This window comes from Aulonocara sp. 'chitande type north' Nkhata Bay, linkage group LG1, assembly GCF_057382095.1.
Source record: "Aulonocara sp. 'chitande type north' Nkhata Bay isolate Kocher_YH1m ecotype deep benthic linkage group LG1, A_spYH_male_GT1.1, whole genome shotgun sequence".
NCBI lineage: Eukaryota > Metazoa > Chordata > Actinopteri > Cichliformes > Cichlidae > Aulonocara > Aulonocara sp. 'chitande type north' Nkhata Bay.
The window spans coordinates 39,006,315-39,026,479 of record NC_141344.1 but is presented as its reverse complement, the minus strand read 5'-3'; the positions used below and the strand labels follow the sequence as shown (position 1 = coordinate 39,026,479).

At 43.7% G+C, this 20,165-nt stretch overlaps 1 protein-coding gene across 1 annotated transcript; it reads right to left on the bottom strand.

Annotated features, from left to right (window-relative positions):
- Positions 1-4,853: 4,853 nt before the first annotated feature.
- Positions 4,854-10,642, bottom strand: LOC147339526 (coiled-coil domain-containing protein 42 like-2-like). Its single transcript, XM_086299733.1, has 7 exons — positions 10,478-10,642; positions 10,266-10,386; positions 7,342-7,428; positions 7,067-7,258; positions 5,360-5,581; positions 5,104-5,262; positions 4,854-5,022 (listed from the first exon to the last, which is right to left on the bottom strand). The coding sequence occupies exons 1-7, from the start codon at positions 10,513-10,515 to the stop codon at positions 4,900-4,902; spliced, it is 942 nt and encodes a 313-aa protein (XP_086155859.1). The 5' UTR covers positions 10,516-10,642; the 3' UTR covers positions 4,854-4,899.
- Between the last annotated feature and the right edge of the window lie 9,523 nt (positions 10,643-20,165).

The following is a 20,165-nucleotide window of genomic DNA, read 5'->3' as shown; positions in this document are numbered from 1 at the left end:
AACACTGCAGTGCAGGGATGGAGCCAGAGAGGTATGGAGCGCCGAGAGTGCCAGAATGAAATAACTGCGTGCAGTTCATCAAAAGTGTCATTGATCTAGTCAAGTTGGAAATACATAAACAATAAATACATATTATTAATTAATTAAAATAAATATATTAAATGCATAATTAATTTCATTTAACATAATTATTTGATGGTGCCTGCATCTGCATCATAAAATAATTAATAAATAATATTTTTTATTGCTCATCATCAGATGATACCTAACATCTGATTGGCTACCCTGCACAGAAACGCAAGACAGACTCACTCGGATTCACTCGGGCCGTATCTAACTGGTTTGATTTGTTTGTTCCTGAAGCTTCATGACTGGATAGTTTTAGTGCCTGACCGGACAGAAACATTTAGAGCAGTGTGTTGATGCTGTTCATTGATATGCTGAAGAGCGACGTCAAGCCGAGAAATGATTAAAATGCCCGTTTTTAATTTTTCTCAACTGGAATTGAAAGTTTTGGAAATGTACTAATAAAAATACAATATAAAATATTAATAATAAAAATAATATTCTTGTTGCATATGTACCCTCTCTCCTCCCCAACAGGTGGACCAATCTCATTTAAACGTTGCACGAACATCATCACACATACAGCCTAAATACACAGTTACACAAATCATGCGTTTGGGTCTCCACCTGAAGGTTGTACTTGCTAATGTAATGATGTAAAAGAATGAACATGGTTTTGTCGTGGTTAAATTCCTGTTAAACTTGGGATCGCAACCATGGGTTTATTTTGAAAGATTCGATTTTAAAAGTCTGCTACTGGTAAACTGGTTTTCCCTAATCTTATCCCGTTAGTGGCAATTAAGCTTTTGCTGTGGTAAGTTCTTCCTCAGTCCGCCCTGACTGAACATGAGTTTAAAACATATTTGAAAATCCTCATTGAGGTTAACATGGCAGTGCATTAACAGCATGAACTGCCCATACAGTAGCATCTGAGTAGATTTCAGTTTTATGATCTTGTTTTGAAATTAATGGGTTAGACGGTAGGAAAAATGGACACGCTGAGCTAGCGGCTAACAGCTAGAGGAGACTGTCGTGTCTAATAATTTGAAACTTCTCTTGATAGTTTGGGCGGAATCCTGTTGCTGGAAACCCATGGTTACTCATGTCCCATGTTATTGCAGAGACCCACAAAAGGGGAATAAACCACGCCTGAGCTCTACCCATCTCGAGTCCAGAGAGTTTTACTCATACACAGTGTTGGGACTAACGCGTTATTAAGTAACACGTTACAGTAACTACGTTATTATTGTGGTAACGAGCACGGTAACTAGTTATTATGCCAAAACCGGGAACGCGTTAGTCGTTACTGGGATTTAGATAGGCTCGTTACTCGTTACTTCGTGTGGTGGCTATCGCGGAGCTTCCACAGATTCAATAACATTAGCAAGTGGTGGAGGCCAGCAGGTGGATGAAGGAAAAGGGACGCAGGAGGAGGAGAGACCCGAAGCAGCCGCTGGTCCGAGAGTGTCAGGTGAACTGAACTTCAGGTAAGAAGTTATGACCTGCAGTCTATCTGGGTCAGATATAAACCAAGTTTAGTTGGAGTTTATTTTCGTTATGCTGACTTTTTCGTACTGCGTGCTAGCTAGCATGACGGAGTTTCTATACAGCTGGGTGGGTGCTATGTTACTAATGTTGAACTTTATTTTGTTCAGAGAAAATATTACGCGTTTCTTATTGAGGTGAAAAGGAACATTTTGTCCTGGACTTCAGCTACAATGACAAAGACACAAAGCTGGAGTTATTCTGTGTTTACGCTGCAGCTGTCTCTTCTTCTCTCATTCTCTCCCCCTCCCTCTCCTGTTTCTACTTCAATCATGAAACTGATCAATGATCAGCTGATCGGCTTTTCTCTCTTGTTTATTTATCGCCCACTTTGTGCCAGAAAGAGGAAACCAGCGGATGTCGCGCTAAACAACAGCAGCACTTTTAAGCTTGATCAGCTGTTGTTAGAATTTATTTAATATTAATTTCTAGTATCAGCTGATGTTTGCTGGAGCCACAGCTGTAAAAGCTGCTGGTCATGATATGGTTTGGTTATCTGGTGAGAGGGAAACATGAAGATGAAACCAGGAGATGTCCTTACTGGATCATCAGAGCTGTGATGGAGAAACAGGTTTACCTTTTAGGTGACATGAATGAGTTGAAAGGAAGTTATGAACTGTTTCTGAGAGACAAATAACACCAGGATCCTTTTCTAAGCAGCTGACAGCTGGTAACTGTGCAGGTGCGGATCTAGCAAAGTGTTGCCCGGGTCCATGTAGGGCATTAAAAGGGAAAGGGGGGCACAAGGAAATACTTTCTTATTCTCATTTAAAATGTCTCACTTTTAAAAAAAATAATTATCTGAGTCTTGCAACAAACAATGGATAGATTGATGCATATATACCATCAGAACAGTGTACATCACTGTGTGTTTATTTTCATTCAAAGGCTTTATGATTTTTCCTATAATGGTGGGCTGGTCTCTAGTCAAAATGCCCGGGACGATTTTTTTGTCCCAGTCCAGCCCTGTATGCAGCTCATCTGCAGTCTGGTGTTACCTACATCTTCCTATTCAGAAGGCAGAATTTCCGAGTTCTGAGTACAATCGAAAGCACCATGACTGCAGTTTTTGTGTTGGATGTAAAAAGCAGGCTAGGATAGAACCAGGCGCTGGATTTCTCTCGTGGAAATGTGCACATTATTTTTTCCTTTCTATTGGTAGGTGGCACAGTGCACTTGTGGCAAGTAGAAGACTGGCAATCTTGCTGGGTATCCAGTTACGGAAGCAACACATTAACAAGAGAATTCTGAGTAAAACCAAAGTTACTTTCCCTAGTAACTAGTTACTCTGAAAGTAACGAGTAACTTGAAGTAACTGAGTTACTTTTGATAGGAGTAACTAGTAATGTAACTAAGTTACTAATTTAAAGTAACTTACCCAACACTGCTCATACAGCACCGGGCATAGAGACTGTGTGGGTGGTCATAAAGGGATGGACACAGTCAGCAACGATACTCAGGTAAGCTGTGCTCAGTGGTACTAAGAGATCCAAATTATGTCAAGAAAATGTCCATCATTACACCAGGAGCAGCAGGAAGGAGTCACGCTGTTTACACTAAATTCTGGCCCTGCCATAAATGTCACAGCAGACATCAGGACTCCTCAGACCAGGCAATGTTTTTGCAATATTCTGCTGAGCCCCTGAGAGCTGTAGCCTGGGTTTCCTGTCCTTAACTGAAAGGAGTGGCACCAGATATGGTCTCTGGCTGCTGTAGCCCATCCGTTTCAAGGTTCAATGTGTTCAGAGATGCTCTTCTGCATAGCTTGGATGTACAGAGGCATTTCTGAGTTACTGTTGCCTTCTTATCAGCTTGATGCAGCCGAGCCCTCTCCTTTGACCTCTGGCATCAAAAAGCCGTTTTCACCCAGAGAACTGCTGCTCACTGGATATTTCCTCCTTCTCAGATCATTCTCTGTAAACCCTACAGAGGTCATGTGGAAAAACTCAGTAGATCAGCAGTTTCACACTCAAAGTCACTTAAATCACTCTTCTTTCTCATACCGATGCTTGTGTTTTTCTTCAGCAGGTTACCTTGAACACGTTTGTATCCCTAGTGGCACTGAGTTTCTGCTATATGACACAGAATCAGGTTTTCATTCATTCTTTCCTGTTCTTGAATGAGTCTTTGGTGCTTTGTGTTCACTCTGAGAGCAAAATCAAATATGTGTTGTAAATATCTGAGGTTGTTAATGAAACAACAGCAGCAGACAAGAAGGAATCTTTAAGGCCAGTAAGGCCAAAGCCATGTCACAAATGTCCACCAGCACCAAAATGTAGCAGCTTCTTCTTTTGCACATGCTCCACCTCTCAGCTGAGTTCATTGATTTTTGTTCTTGGTTTTTGTGTAGTTCTGCTGACAGGGAGCTTTAGAAATGACACCAAAAACAATCTCATGTCACATTTTTATTAGTTCAACAGACATCTACACTGATGTGTTACTCACAACTGCACTGGACTGTATTCACATGGCTGTGCCTTTGTGTGTGAGCTTTGCTGCATTCTGAGTAAACATCTTGTGATTAAGAGATGCAACAACCTCAGCAAATATCCAACATGCTTCTACCTAACTATTAATTAGAAGCACATCTAACCAGCCCAAGAAAATAAATGGGCTCGTTCACTGAGTAAATAAAATACTCTTTGATGTCCACAGGGTGGCAGTGTTGTCCTCTGTGTTTTCAATGATTTGCATAACAGTCACGTGGACACCCAAAACCATCTGCATGTAGGCTTTCTGGATATACAGTATTGTATGTATATGTATGCATATGTATGCAATGCCACTTCACAACTACAATTGCCTCAAGTTGCTTTATTATGAGGACTACATAATGAGGTTTTGCCTCCTTTTAATGTCACTGAGAGTGCACATCCTAAATACTGTAACATTAAGACGTGGAGTGTGTGTCTGAGGTGTCAGCCTACTAAGGATGACAGCTGGGTTCACATATATGTCCTGATTCTACTGTTTAATAAAACAGGCACTGGATTGAAAAACAAAATAAATAAATTAAAACCAGTCGCAGTAGCTCCACTCGAATGCTCCACCACTGCTAACTGAATAAATACAGCCAGGAAGACAAACTAAGGAGCCTTTCCAAAGTAACTAATCAGCTGCTGATTGCACATGGAATTGAGTTTTCAGGTATTATTGAAGTTACCTGTCCTAGCTAAAATATTAACTATTCAGTTATATTCAGTTTGAAAACAGCTCAAAAACCTCAATATTTTCAACCTTTATTTGAAGTAATAAATGATTCGGTATGCCAAGAAACTGAATATGCGTTCATTTTTTTCTGGGTTTTGTGTTCCCTTTGTCCTTGTTTGGCTTCTTTCCATCACTGGCTGCATGAAGTCTGGCTTCATATTGTTTCACTATGTCATTTTCATCCTCAGAGAACACCTGCAGCTATAAGAAGAAGAACAGGCGGTTATGTTGATCATTTCCTGCTGCTCTAGCTCTTTGTCAGTAACTGATCTGCGAGTTTACCTTGTTCAGCTGCGTCTCTGTGTCATTCATATCAACTCCTTCCTTTTCTCCTATGGCACCTGCTGTCATTTCATAGAGGTTTAGGATCGCCATCTTAATCTTTCCCAGTTGTAGTGTCTTCTTTGCAGCTGTTTCCTGAATGTGGTTCCACTTTTGTTCCTGTATGAAGACAGCAACACATAATGCCATTCACAGTGTATATTTGACCTAGCCTTAGTTCTGCTGCAGGGATGTGATCCAGGATTGTGTCCGGTACCCATGTGAGAGCTTCGGCCTGAGTCTTCTCTAGCTCGGTCTGGAGCTGAGACAGCAGACTGTTTTTCTGCATTACCACCAAGTTGTGCTGGTCCTGCAGGGTTAACAGTGCTTTCTTCTGCTGGTCGACCTCATCCTGCAACTTCATCTCCTTCTGGTAGAACTGATCTTGAAAATGGAGCAGACTCTCTGTGTAGTCTGCGAGAGCCTCAGTATCCCCAAACTGTAACACACAGACATACACACAGCTTTGCTTGCAGCTTTATCTTCAGTGTTTTCGGTGGAGGAATCACTGTTTAACATCATTATTATCATCATTAATAATTGATACAATACTTATGGATGGTGCTCTGTGCTCTCTGTGCTGGAGTTTGACACACAGCAGGTTTTCCCCCACACGTTTTCATACAAAAAGCAACCTTTGATTGGCTCTGTTTTATTTCGGTATTCCCTGTTCTGCATGGTTACTGTTAGTTTTACTTTTCCCAGTCTCATTTTCCCCTTTGACTTTCAGCGGTTCCTTCACTCACCCCTCTGTCTTCCCCTATTTTTTCATCTCATTGTCTGCTTTTGCTTCTTGTTCCTCTTCCTCGTTAGCTTCCAGTGTTCCCCTTTTGGTATTTTGTTTAGCTTGTGGGTTCTGCTATTAGACTGATAATAGTTCACCTGTGCTTGTCTCAACACAGCACTGGGACTACATTTTCCTGCAGACTCTAACTGTATGCTTTTTAATACTGTAAAGCTGGTATTTTAACATGGGAGTCATGAATGGATGGATGGATAAATAGTCAAATATTGATATTTGATATCTGAGATATTTCTGAAACAGTGTTTGGTACTGTTGTGATAACTGCTGTGTATATTCCACCAGATGCTGACGCTAACTTGGCTCTTGTTCATCTGCATCACACAGTCACAGGATGTATCCTAAGGCTGTTCACATCATAGCAAGGACTTCAGCCACGCTGATTTAATAGCAGTTAATCCTAAATTCCATCAGCTACAAGGAGAGCAGATACACTGGACAACGTCTCCCCCAGCATCAGGGCTAACCCTCTACCACACCGGGGCCAGTCTCTATGTCCCTGCTCTTGTCCCGAGGATCCTCTGAAAGAACCAAGTCAACTAAAAAACAACTGGTGTCCTTCTCTTGCTGCTCCATAAAGTGCAGATTGACATATTTAATCTGTATGAGATTTGACAGCTGCACAGCATCAGAGAAGAAAGTGCTCTAAAGGGTCCTCATCATCACCCAGAAGATCATCAGATGCCTGTCTCTCGCCTGTAAAGTCTTTGACAATTCCTATTGCCTCAAAGTAGGACATTAATAACATTAAAGTAAAATTAAAACACCACAATGAGACGTTCATCCCACCCTGGTCACTTTGTTTGAAAGTCTGTCCTCTGGCAGACGGTTCAGGACAATAGAAACACAGATAAGGGTAAAAAAAAAAATGACGTAGTAGATCAGCTATGGTATGAATTTCAAAATCATATGTCTCCTCATACTTGTCGCCAAGTTATTACATTCACCAAGTTGTCCACGCCGCCCACCATTAGCCTGGAACAGCTGAGGGGTGAAAATGATTTGGATCCAAAAGTCAAAAAATAATATATATATATACACACATGATATGCATGTGCACTGACAATAAAGACATTATTTAAATGAACTGATTACTGTTAGCATGAAATAAAAATACTGTACCTTTGTTATTTTAAGCACACGCTCCATGAAGTGCTTGTACATTGAGTGCCTCTGAACTTGATGCTGTAGCTCCTCTCTCCTCTCCATCAGTTCAGCATACTCTTTCTTTAATCTCTCTAACTCTGCCTCCTTTTGAATGAACTCTTTGCTGTCTGCCTTCGCTTCCTCCAGAGCATCATCAGCATCTTCATCCTACACAGTTTCAGGTCCAATTTGAGTTTCGTTCCAACCATAAAACTGAAATTCAGCTTGTGTGAAATGGTCTTCTACAGTACCTCAACAAAGGCTTCATGAAAGCGCTCCTGTATTTTATTAATGTCATCCTGCAGCTCCTTTGTCTGGTCCTTCAAACTTTTTAGCTCCTACAGAAATGCACACAAAGTAGAAAAGGTTTACGTTACTAAGGGAATACTTGTGATGACTTTCAGGACAGTAGGCCTCAAGGGTACTTATGGTGAAACCGTGTGTTTGAAAAGAGCTTAAAACTGAGGACATAAAGCTATCAACAGACTCTCAAGAAACAACTGCTTCGTATCCAAAACATCTGTGTTGAAGAGATATCAAGTGAAGCTGAACTAGGGCCAGGCCACACAGGCGGGTAAACAGTACAAGGCAGCAACGAACAAATGCAAACAGAGGTTTAATTACACATTGGGGTAATCGGGGGAAATGAAAACACTGGGGAAAACAGCTGAAACTAACCAGGAGAAAACAAGATGGAGACAGATTAACAAAATAAAACAGGAAGCAACAAAACGTGAAAATCAACAAGATGGCCCGGGGAACACAGAGAAATCCCACGCCTGGACCGTCGTTGACCACCGCCATGATTCTAGCCTACGTTACAGCGTCATGTGCGCTTTTTACATCCAACACAAAAACTGCAGTCGTGGCGCTTTTTGATTGTACTCAGAACTCGGAAATTCTGCCTTCTGAATAGGAAGATGTAGGTAACACCAGACTGCAGATGAGCTGCATACAGGGCTGGACTGGGACAAAACCACCACATATCCAGCTTTATGGCTCCAGCAAACATCAGCTGATACTAGAAAGTAATATTAAATAAATTCTAACAACAGCTGATCAAACGTGCTGCTGTTGTTTAACGTGACATCCGGTGGTTTCCTCTTTCTGGTGCAAAGCGGACGATAAATAAACAAGAGGGAAAAGCAGATCAGCTGATCATTGATCAGTTTCATGATTGAAGTAGAAACAGGAGAGGGAGGGGAGAGGATGAGAGAAGAAGAGGCAGCTGTGCAGCGTAAACACAGAATAACTCCAGCTTTGTGTCTTTTTCATTGTAGCTGAAGTCTGGGACAAATTGTTCCTTTTCACCTCAATACGAAACGCGTAATAATTTCTCTGAATACGAGACAATTCCGTTTTTTACAGGACGGTTGGAAACTCTAATAATTAACCGTATAAACAAAATAAAGTTCAACATCAGTAACATAGCACCACCCAGCTGTATAGAGATTGAAAATGTGACGTCATTCAGGGGTAAAACCGCAAAGGATTCTGGGAACTCGTGGCAAGAGGTACTAGCGCACGCAGGCTTTCAATTGAAATCAGTTATACAGCGATAAAAAGAAACACAAAAATGTCAAGAAGCCGTTGTATTATTAACTGCAATAGCCGGTCGCATGACAGCCACGGGAAGCCGACGGGTAAAGAGATCGGTTGTTATTGGATTACGTCGTTGAAGAGAAATTGTTCGAGCCATGTTTCTGAAGTAACAAAGAGGCGACGGATGGCCTGGATTGCAGCCATTCAAAGAGCAAATATAACGTCCCAGAACACTCCAGCTCACAGGTTAGTCTGCTCCAAGCATTTACACGAAGGTCAGTGTTTTGTAGTAGTTAATGCGTCATTTTTCATAACATAATTGGTGATATAGGTTACAAGCAAGTCTGGCGCTGAACAGAAATTGTCGCGCTATGCTCCTTTGTTTATTGTGCATAAATAGTAAATTGTCCTGACTCAATATTGTGTTTCGCTTCTGTTATTACCATGTTACATTGACAAAAACATATACTTTTATTCACAGGATAAAACTGTTGTTTTCTATCACTAATTGTCCAGTGCGATTACAGCATACAATATTATTGTCACTGCTACATTTCTGTGATGCGTACCAGAAATTATTTCCACTGCTAATTAATTAACGTTGAGCGCAAAGGTCCTATTAATAAACGGTTAAGGAATGTGTATTTATGAAGACGATTTGTGAGACTGGTAAACTTACCTTTGTTCGTACGATGGTCTTTACTTTCTACACGGTGCATTTCAAGGTCCTGCACCCATCCGTCGGTAAACTGTACCTGGGCTTGTTGCAGTGACCTGAAGTTACTAAACTTCACGAGTGTATGCGCTCACTCCAAGAACCGTATAATTATAAATATGAGCGTGGGAAGTTGGGCAGCACGCTAACATCTTTGGTCCCTCTGTGTGCTCGTAAGGGTCTGACCCTTTCACTCCTTTGATTTTTTCCTCTTATCTTTTCTTTGACTTTTCGTCGAGTCTGTCTTTGTACGGACCGGCATTGTTCTCCTTCGTTTTGAACATAACTTTTTTGGGGGGCAAAGAAAAAGCAAGAAGGTTTTGGAACCGGAGAATGAACGTTTTGCGGTGCTGCAAATGCTCGCATTTGATGCGGTACTTGGATTGTTTTGCCACGAGTTCCCGGCATGCAATGCGCGAAAGTCACGTGGTCTGTCAATCTCTATAGAAACCCCGTCATGCTAGCTAGCACGCAGTACGAAAAAGTCAACACAACGAAAATAAACTCCAACTAAACTTGGTTTATATCTGACCCAGATAGACTGCAGGTCATAACTTCTTACCTGAAGGTCAGTTCACCTGATACTCGGACGGGCGGCCGCTTCGGGTCTCTCCTCCTCTTGCCTCCCCTTTCCTTCATCCACCTGCTGGCCTCCACCACTTGCTAATGTTATTGAATCTGTGGAAGCTCCGCGAGAGCCACCACATGAAGTAACGAATAACGAGCCTATCTAAATCCCAGTAACGAGTAACGCGTTCCTGATTTTGGCATAATAACTAGTTACCGTGCTCGTTACCACAATAATAACGTAGTTACTGTAACGCGTTACTTCATAACGCGTTAGTCCCAACACTGACCATTAACACTGGCTACCTGATAAACCTTAAACTGCCAGAAATGCCAGTGACAAATTCACACCTGTGTGCCTTCCTCATCCTTGGCTTTAAGCCCTGCGAGCTGTCTTTCTCCCTTCAGCATTTCACACAGGACAACACTCTGATCATGGGTTTTCTTCTTTTCCCCCAAACCACACGTGTTCCTGCAAGAACAGTAAAAAGTAATTAGCATACATCATTTACCGAATCGGGCTTCACAGAGAAAAACAGTAGAAACACTCCACAAAAACTTACTGTGAAAACTGCTTCTGGCTTCTGGGCCTTGAAGACATGGCTGTCTGTTGAAGACTTTTCAAAAAGAGTTATTGGTTCACTTTTCTTATGTTATCTTTTTCTTCTTCTTCTTCGCTTATTATGTTTTCAAACTTTCTAAAAGTGTGCATCTCCAGGCTCTAACAACCTTGTTTCTATGGCAACCAGAACTTGTAAAGACACAACTCACAGCATTTCAGTTTGAAGAAACACGTCTCGACCAAATGTGAAAAGAGCTTTTTTTATTTTGAGTACATCTGTAAGACTGAAAAGATGAAATGATGATTGAGTTAGAGGTTTGCAAAAAGGTCCTTCACAGCTGATATTCGAATATAAATTCAGAGCAGCAAAAAACAGTTAACTGGCTTGTTCAGTTGTATCAGAAAACAACTGGAAATTTGCTTACAATACTGCCTCCATGTTAACTCCTGAAGTGATTTTAATAAAATGTGAATATCTCAAAGGAATCCTAACACCATATTATCCCGACGGAGCACTTCCCAGAGTCCTCCTACAGATAGGGACTCCTCAGCTATCAGAATTCCCTGCTACAGAAACATTTCCTATGTCTGTTTCAGTTTTCAGACACTAACTTTAAAATTAGGCCTAAAACTTTTTCTTTTAATAAACTTCTAGTGGGAGAAGATTATTAAATGTTATCACAACTGGCTTAAGAATGGTGCCACAAAACACCAGAAGAGTGTGGAAGTCAGAAATATCGCAGGAGGACTTTTATGCGATTCACATTTCTTTGGAGCTGGTGGCTGGTTGCTTGGACATTTCAGGCTCTGGTTGTTTAGTTAACCCTCTAAATTATTTACTGCAGGTCATCAACAGAGTCTCTCATTAGCAGTCGCTTCAATCACTCACCTGGAAGTAAAGTTTCTACTATAGTTGCTTGAAGCTGCTGAACGTCATTCACATTCTGTAGCCTCTGCCCACATAGCAGACAGGTCTGGCCCAGATCTGGTGTCAAGCTGATACTTCTGACTGACTGGCGTCATGGCAGGGTGCATGTCAACCAGATGTTGGCTAGGCCTGGCAATGATGGCACTATTTATGTGATGGCATGCCATATCTGGCCTGATTATGGTTTGGTTTATATGCTTTATGTGGCCCAGGCTCATACAAAACAGGCCCTCCCTGGATCCGGGGGCTGTAAAACTCCTCTTTACACACTTTTTTTTTTTTTTTTTTTTTGTGTCCCGTTTGGATCTTTAGCCATCAGAATTGTTGTCTTAAGGCCAAGAAAGATGCCAAGCAGATTTATTTTACCAAGTGGATCATCATGGCCTTGCCATATTGGTCCATTTGATTGACCTTTATTATAATTATGAATTTATTTTATTTTCAGTTGCTACAAACGGGACAGACATGACTGGGGGATAGGACAGGGAGAAAGAATGAAAGAAAGAGAGGGAGAGAAAGAAAACCAAAGGGGAGAAGAGACGGTGAGAAGGGGGGAAGAAAGAAAAAAAAAAACCAAACAACAACAAAAAAAAAAAACACCTGGGTCACCTGTATGGAGAAAAAAAAACAGAAGAGAAAGCAAAAAACAAAGAGCAACATAATAAAAAAACCGGCACCATCACAATAAACTAGCTAGCAGTAGATATCAGTAGATACTAAATAATAAACGATATTGTGCAGCACGCAAGATAGACAGCGCACAATGTGCTTTGAGGCAGCAGCCAAGAAAGGTGTAGTCCGCGTCTGTGAATACCCGTGTGTACACCTGTGTGCACACCTGTGTGGATCAGCATGCTTGCATTCCAAAGGTTTCTCCATGTAACGATCTGCTAGGGAGTGTGGGGGGGCCACAGCCCCGTCCTCCAGGGTATGAAGCAGGTATGGAGGAGATCAAAACTCCAGACATCCAGAGGCCCCCAGAACACAAGAGACCAAGGAAGACCAACAGAGGGGCAGCCGTGCCACTGTCCCAGTAAGAGCTGAGGAGAGTCCCAGATGAGGGCTCACTCAGCAGCCGCGGAGCAGAATCCAGGAGGAGTTGCAGTGACACGCCCGTGAGCTCCGCTGGCAGCCAGCTGTGCCTGAGTGACCGAGCCCCAGGCCGAGAGGCCGGGGGCACCCCACCTCCGAAGTGGCCCGAGCGAGCCCCAGGCTCCAGGCCCCGATAAGCGGCCGCCAAGGAGTGAGCCGGTGTGTACCCGGACGCCCACCCCCAGACACAAAGAACCACCAACGCACCGACGCCTGAGGGAGTCCGCCACTGGCAGCGGAAGTGGTGGTGGGTGGAGATAGGGCTCCAAACCTTGGAGGGCCTGAGATGTCCCCAGAGAGGTGGCGTCTGACACCCAACCTGACATATAGACACAGAAATACAGGCACACACAGACACAAACATCCATTCCCACCCTCATGCTCTCATATGCACTTACTCCACACTCAACCAACGTGGAGACAGACATAAAGAGACGTTGTACACACAATCACACTCCCCAAGCGTACTCTACAAACCGGGTCTAGGTACCCTTGCCCATGGAGGGGGGAACTGCACCCAGACCCAGGTGGTGTTACCCTTTTCCCTGCGGTGGGGAGAGGCAGACCGCCCCGACTCCGCAGCAGCAGGGAGGCCCCACATTCCAGACCGCAGTCGGACGGCCAACTCCTCCTAGCCCCCCCGCTCCAGCAGGCCGCAGAGAATGGGGGTGAGAGAAGACTCCAAGACTCCTCTTTACACACTTTATACACTTTTCTCAGACAGACATGAACATTTTCACACTTTTCTCTGTTGTTTAAACACCCTCAAAGTTCAAACCTTTGTAGAAAAATAAGTCCAGTATTATAGAATTAAACCAAAGGCACCCGCAGCTGCCTTTGACGGTGCAAAACGCTTCGTCAACATTGTTGTGTTTGTTGGGGAGAAAACTTACAAACTTACAGTACAGCAGAGTCACACTGCTAGGATCAAAGATTTATGTAAATTTGACAAACTGAACGAGTTCTGTACTGTACAGGAGACACGGCACGAGACTGAGTGACAATGGTCTACAGCCAATCAGGATACAGAACACAATACGCTGTAAAAATGTATGTACATATATTTCTTTATATATATATATATATATATATATATATATATATATATATATATATATATGGAGACGGAGCAATACTGGAAGAGCATATGGGAGAAGGACGCAACCCATAACGGCAATGCTCAGTGGCTAGAGGATCTGAGGGCAGACCACAGCGACCTCCCTGAACAGGGTCCAGTAACCATCACAGTGGCAGATATCCAAGAAAGGGTCTCCAGTATGAAGAGTTGGACAGCACCAGGGCCCGACATGGTTCACGCCTACTGGCTGAAGAAGCTGACTGCACTCCACGAGCGTCTGGCAGCACAAATGAACCAGCTGCTAGTTAACGAGAGACACCCGGAATGGCTAACTGAAGGCCGGACGGTCCTGATCCCCAAGGACCCCAAGAAGGGACCGGTCCCCTCCAACTACCGACCAATAACCTGCCTCAGTACTACATGGAAGCTCCTGTCAGGCATCATATCGGCTAAGATGAACAGGCACATGGGTCAATACATGAGCGGGACACAGAAAGGAATTGGCAAGAATACCAGAGGTGCAAAACACCAGCTACTGGTAGACAGAACAATCAGCCGAGACTGCAAGACCAGACTGACCAACCTGTGCACTGCCTGGATTGATTACAAGAAGGCCTATGACTCAATGCCCCACAGCTGGATACTGGAATGCCTAGAATTGTACAAGATCAATGGGACCCTAAGAGCCTTCATCAGGAACTCAATGGGGATGTGGCGTACAACACTAGAGGCCAACTCCAAGCCCATAGCACAAGTCACCATCAAGTGCGGGATCTACCAAGGAGATGCTCTGTCCCCACTGCTGTTCTGCATAGGCCTGAACCCCCTCAGTGAGATCATTAACAAGACTGGCTACGGATACCGACTACGGAACGGAGCAGTTGTCAGCCACCTCCTGTACATGGATGACATCAAGCTGTATGCCAAGAGTGAACGAGACATCGATTCACTGATCCACACTACCAGGCTATACAGCAATGACATTGGAATGTCGTTCGGACTGGAGAAGTGTAGTCGGATGGTAACAAAGAGAGGGAAGGTAGTCAGAACTGAGGGGATTGAACTACCAGAAGGCAACATTGCAGACATAGAGGACAGTTACAAGTACTTGGGGATCCCACAGGCGAATGGGAACCATGAAGAGGCCGCTAGAAAAGCTGCAACCACCAAGTACCTGCAGAGGGTCAGGCAAGTCCTGAGGAGTCAGCTGAATGGTAAGAACAAGATCCGGGCCATCAACACGTACGCCCTGCCCGTGATCAGGTACCCTGCTGGGGTAATAGGCTGGCCAAAGGAGGAGATAGAAGCCACTGACATAAAGACAAGAAAGCTCCTTACCATGCATGGAGGGTTTCACCCCAAGTCCAGCACCCTGAGGCTGTACGCTAAGCGGAAGGAAGGGGGCCGGGGACTGGTGAGTGTCAGCACCACAGTCCAGGATGAGACAACGAACATCCAAGAATACATTGGGAAGATGGCCCCAACTGACCGAGTGCTCAGTGAATACCTCAGGCAGCAGAAACCCAAGAAAGAGGAGGGAGACGAGGAACCATCATGGAAGGACAGGCCCCTGCACGGTATGTACCACCGGCAGATAGAGGAGGTGGCTGATATCCAGAAATCCTACCAGTGGCTGGACAAAGCTGGACTGAAAGACAGCACAGAAGCACTAATCATGGCAGCACAAGAACAAGCTCTGAGCACAAGATCCATAGAGGCTGGGGTCTATCACACCAGGCAAGACCCCAGGTGCAGGCTGTGTAAAGATGCCCCAGAGACAATCCAGCACATAACAGCAGGGTGCAAGATGCTAGCAGGCAAGGCATACATGGAACGCCATAACCAAGTGGCCGGCATAGTGTACAGGAACATCTGTGCCGACTATAACCTGGAAGTCCCGAGGTCAAAATGGGAGATGCCCCCAAGGGTGGTGGAGAATGACCGAGCTAAGATCCTGTGGGACTTCCAGATACAGACGGACAAAATGGTGGTGGCTAACCAACGGACATAGTGGTGGTAGACAAACAGAAGAAGACGGCCGTAGTGATCGATGTAGCGGTTCCGAATGACAGCAATATCAGGAAGAAGGAACACGAGAAGCTGGAGAAATACCAAGGGCTCAGAGAAGAGCTCGAGAGGATGTGGAGGGTGAAGGTAACGGTGGTCCCCGTGGTAATCGGAGCACTAGGTGCGGTGACTCCCAAGCTAGGCGAGTGGCTCCAGCAGATCCCGGGAACAACATCGGAGATCTCTGTCCAGAAGAGCGCAGTCCTGGGAACAGCTAAGATACTGCGCAGGACCCTCAAGCTCCCAGGCCTCTGGTAGAGGACCCGAGCTTGAAGGATAAACCGCCCGCAGGGGCGTGCTGGGTGTTTTTTTTTTTATATATATACACTCAACAAAAATATAAACGCAACACCTTTGTTACTGCTCCCATTCCCCATGGGATGGACGTAGAGACCTAAAATTCATTCCAGATACACAATATAACCATCCCTCCCAAACAGTGGTCACAAATCAGTCCAAATGTGTGGTAGTGGGCACATCTGCCATATTGAGATAATCCATCCCACCTCACAGGTGTGCCACATCAGGATGCTGATCTGACATCATGAGTAGTGCACAGGTGTACCTCAGACTGCCCACAACAAAAGGCCACCCTGGAATGTGCAGTTTTTTGCGCTATTGGGGGTCTGGGGACCCAGAACCGGTCAGTATCTGGTGTGACCACCATTTGCCTCATGCAGTGCAACACATCGTCGCATGGAGTCTATCAGATTGTCAATTGTGGCCTGTGGAATGTTGGTCCACTCCACTTCAATGGCTGTGCGAGGTTGTTGGATATTCGTGGGAACTGGTACACGCTGTCGTATACGCCAGGTCAAGACCCCGATGAGGACGACAGGCATGCAGTTGAGCGTCCCTGAGACGGTTTCTGACAGTTTGTGCAGAAATTGTTTGGTTGTGCAAACCAATTGTTCCAGCAGCTGTCTGGGTGGCTGGTCTCAGACGATCTTGGAGGTGAACCTGCTGGATGTGGAGGTCCTGGGCTGGTGTGGTTACACGAGGTCTGTGGTTGTGAGGCCGGTTGGATGTGCTGCCATATTCTCTGAAACGCCTGTGGAGACGGCTTATGGTTGAGAAATGAACATTCAACGCACGGGCGACAGATCTGGTTGACATTCCTGCTGTCAGCATGCCAATTGCACGCTCCCTCATTGCTTGTGGCATCTGTGGCATTTTGCTGTGAGACAAAACTGCACATTCCAGGGTGGCCTTTTGTTGTGGGCAGTCTGAGGTACACCTGTGCACTACTCATGATGTCAGATCAGCATCCTGATGTGGCACACCTGTGAGGTGGGATGGATTATCTCAATATGGCAGATGTGCCCACTACCACACATTTGGACTGATTTGTGACCACTGTTTGGGAGGGATGGTTATATTGTGTATCTGGAATGAATTTTAGGTCTCTACGTCCATCCCATGGGGAATGGGAGCAAAAACAAAAGTGTTGCGTTTATATTTTTGTTCAGTGTATATTGTGGAGCAGGGAAATTATTTTACTGCTATTGTTAAATAATCATCATCATTACTATTGCATTAATAATATAATCTGCAGCATTTATATTGCATTCAGATGTTTAAACAGTGTGTGTGTGTCTTTCAGAAAGACTAAGTTGCAGTTGACAGGAAGTTGCAGGCTTTGCAGAACTGAAACCGAAAGTTATTCTGAGGAGCAGGTTAGACGAGGCTATTTGAATTACTAGGTTATTCAAATTGTCTGTTATACTTTTATATTCTATTATTAAGCTTTTAGTAGAGGTTCTTGATTAGAACATTTATTCAACATAGTACATGTAGTTTCAGTTAGGTTATTACACATAAGGATGAGCCTCTGGTCTGGTAAAAGGTCAGATATATATATATTGATCTGGCATTAAGCTGGCACTTCTGACTGACTGGTGTCATGGCACCACTTAGACTTTACTTAGTCTTTGCCATGGATGACCTCTGTCCCTGCCTCACTTTCCTGAATACCACAGTAGAATATAATACCACTAATATAATAACAATCAAGAACTTCCACTTTCAAGACTTTTTTTTTTGGGGGGGGGGGGGGGGATTTTTTGGGAGCACTCACTCACCTACAGCCAGGATGTAAATTTCAAATGGTCATCATATTTTAGATCGAGTACAGTTCTATATGTATATAAACCCAACTTTAATAAAGTTGGGAAACTGTTAAATGTAAGTAAAAATTCAATGACTTGCAAATCTTGTTAACTTATATTTTATTCACAACACAATACAGAAAAACATACAAAATGATCAAAATGATTAACTGAAAAAAAGTGTCATTTTGAGACAGATATTAGCTCATTTTGAATTACATGGCAATAACATGTTTAAAAAAAATGGGACAGGACTTCTCTCCATGGAGAAGGAGGCTGGAAGCCAACATCAGAGAAGCACAGAATAGGCCAGTTCTCCAATTCCTGATGGGAGGCACCGCCAAAAGTGGTTAAGAAGAACAGGGCTAAGGTCCTGTGGGACTTTAAGTTCCAGTCAGACATACTGGCCAACTAGCCAGACATAATGGTAGTTGAGAAGAAGCAGAAGACTGCAGCTGTGATAGGTATGGCAATCCCAGTGGACAATATCAGAGTTCTCTGTCCAGAAGAATGCAGTCCGAGGGATTGCTCTGATACTATCGCTCCACAGCTCTTTGCTGATTCCAAGGGTCAGTCAGCTGACGTTTGTGAGTGATGGGTTTCAAGTGTTTCAGGCTTTTTCAGGCACATTTATAGCTTTTCCTCACAGAGAGATAAGCCCACGATGGAAACCTCTGCAGATTGTTTCAGCAGTGCACGGAGCAAGCTTTTCTTCCATTCTTCCATGCCCTTCATTTCTTAATATTTTTCGAGGAGAATGGGAATGAGGTGCAGCACTTTACTGAAACATGCAAGCATGAATGGAAATACTAAATTAGATTTTTTGTATGGCTACATCCATTCTTCAATGCAGCCTGAACTCTCTTAGAACTCTTGCAATTTATTTAAGTAGTCTTCAGAAATAGTTCTGCAGGGTTCCTGAAGGACATTCAATGCTCTTCTTTGGACGTTGGCTGCCTTTTGTTCCATTCTCTGTCCAGATTTTCCCACACTGCTTTAGTAATGTTTAGGTCTGGGCTTTGGAGAGAACAATCCATGACTGATACTGTTCCAGTGTTTGTTTTTCTATCCAGGTATGCTTTGACTGCACTGGCAAAGTGTTTGGGATCATTATCATGCTGAAAAATGGGGTTGCTGCCAAGGAGGTAGAGCAGGTCATCTACTAATCGGTGCTCTAGTCTGTATGTCAAGTATCCTTGGGCAAGAGACTAACTCCAAGTTGCTCTCTGATGCATCCATTGGAGCAGGAATGTTAGATAGAAAGCACTCAGATAAAATGTATAACGTGTTTTGAGTGCTCAGGTAGATTAGAAAAGCACTCTATAGGAACCAATCCATTTACCACAAAACCATTCTTGAGCATTTTTGTTGGTGCAAAATGTTATTTTATGCCTTTCAGACTTTTTTTTAAATCTTTCATTTATTTTTTACATAGATTCAACTAAATATAAAAAAGTCTGAGAGGGAAACTAACCTGGGAAACCAATGAAATATGAACAAAATATCAGTTTTTGTGACAGACTGCCAGTAACAAATTAGTAAAGATACTATTTGAAATGGTTCTTCGCTGTTGTGTGTTATATGTTCTGTGTAAACACAACACTGCTTCATTGAGTTGTTTATTTTAGCTTCAAAGATCCATAGGTCCATGTTAAGTAGCTTAAAAAACAACAATAAGAAGTTACTAATGGGACATCTGAAGTGCAAATGAGTAATGTGCTTATTTATGAATGTGGCACAGTAAAAGTATCTTCCTTAACACTGCGGTGGGGTAGCAACCTGTCGGTAAGTAATGTTTTGTGTTCCTTTGCATTTTCCACGTCATCTTTATTATCACATAGCTCTGAAAAAAGTGAATCCCCACAAGGCTGTGGGACCCGATGGAGTTCCTCCCAGAGTTTTGAAGGCCTGTGGGGAACAACTAGCTGTGTGCACTGATATCTTCAACCTGTCACTATCCCAGGCAGTAGTCCCATGTATTTTTGAATCCTCCATCATTATACCAGTTCCCAAAAACTTGACAGCTTCTCCCTGAACGACTTCAGGCCAGTGGCCCTCACACCAGTCGTTATGAAGTGTCTAAAAAAACTGGTTCTCACACACATCAACCACAGGGTCCTGGACACCATAGACCCCCATCCAGTTTGCATACCGTCCCAATCGATCAGTAGATGATGCAACAGCAATAGCTACTCTGCAACACCTGGAGAGCAGCAGATGCTGGACTAGAGCTCAGCTTTCAACACCATCCACCCGGGCAAGCTGATGGAGAAGCTGACAGACCTCGGCATCCCAACTCCCACTTGCAACTGGATTCTGGACTTTTTGACAGACAGACCACAGGTGGTGAGAATGGGAGGGCACGTTTCTGCTGAGCTCACCGTCAGCACTGGATCTCGACAGGGCCGCTGCCTCA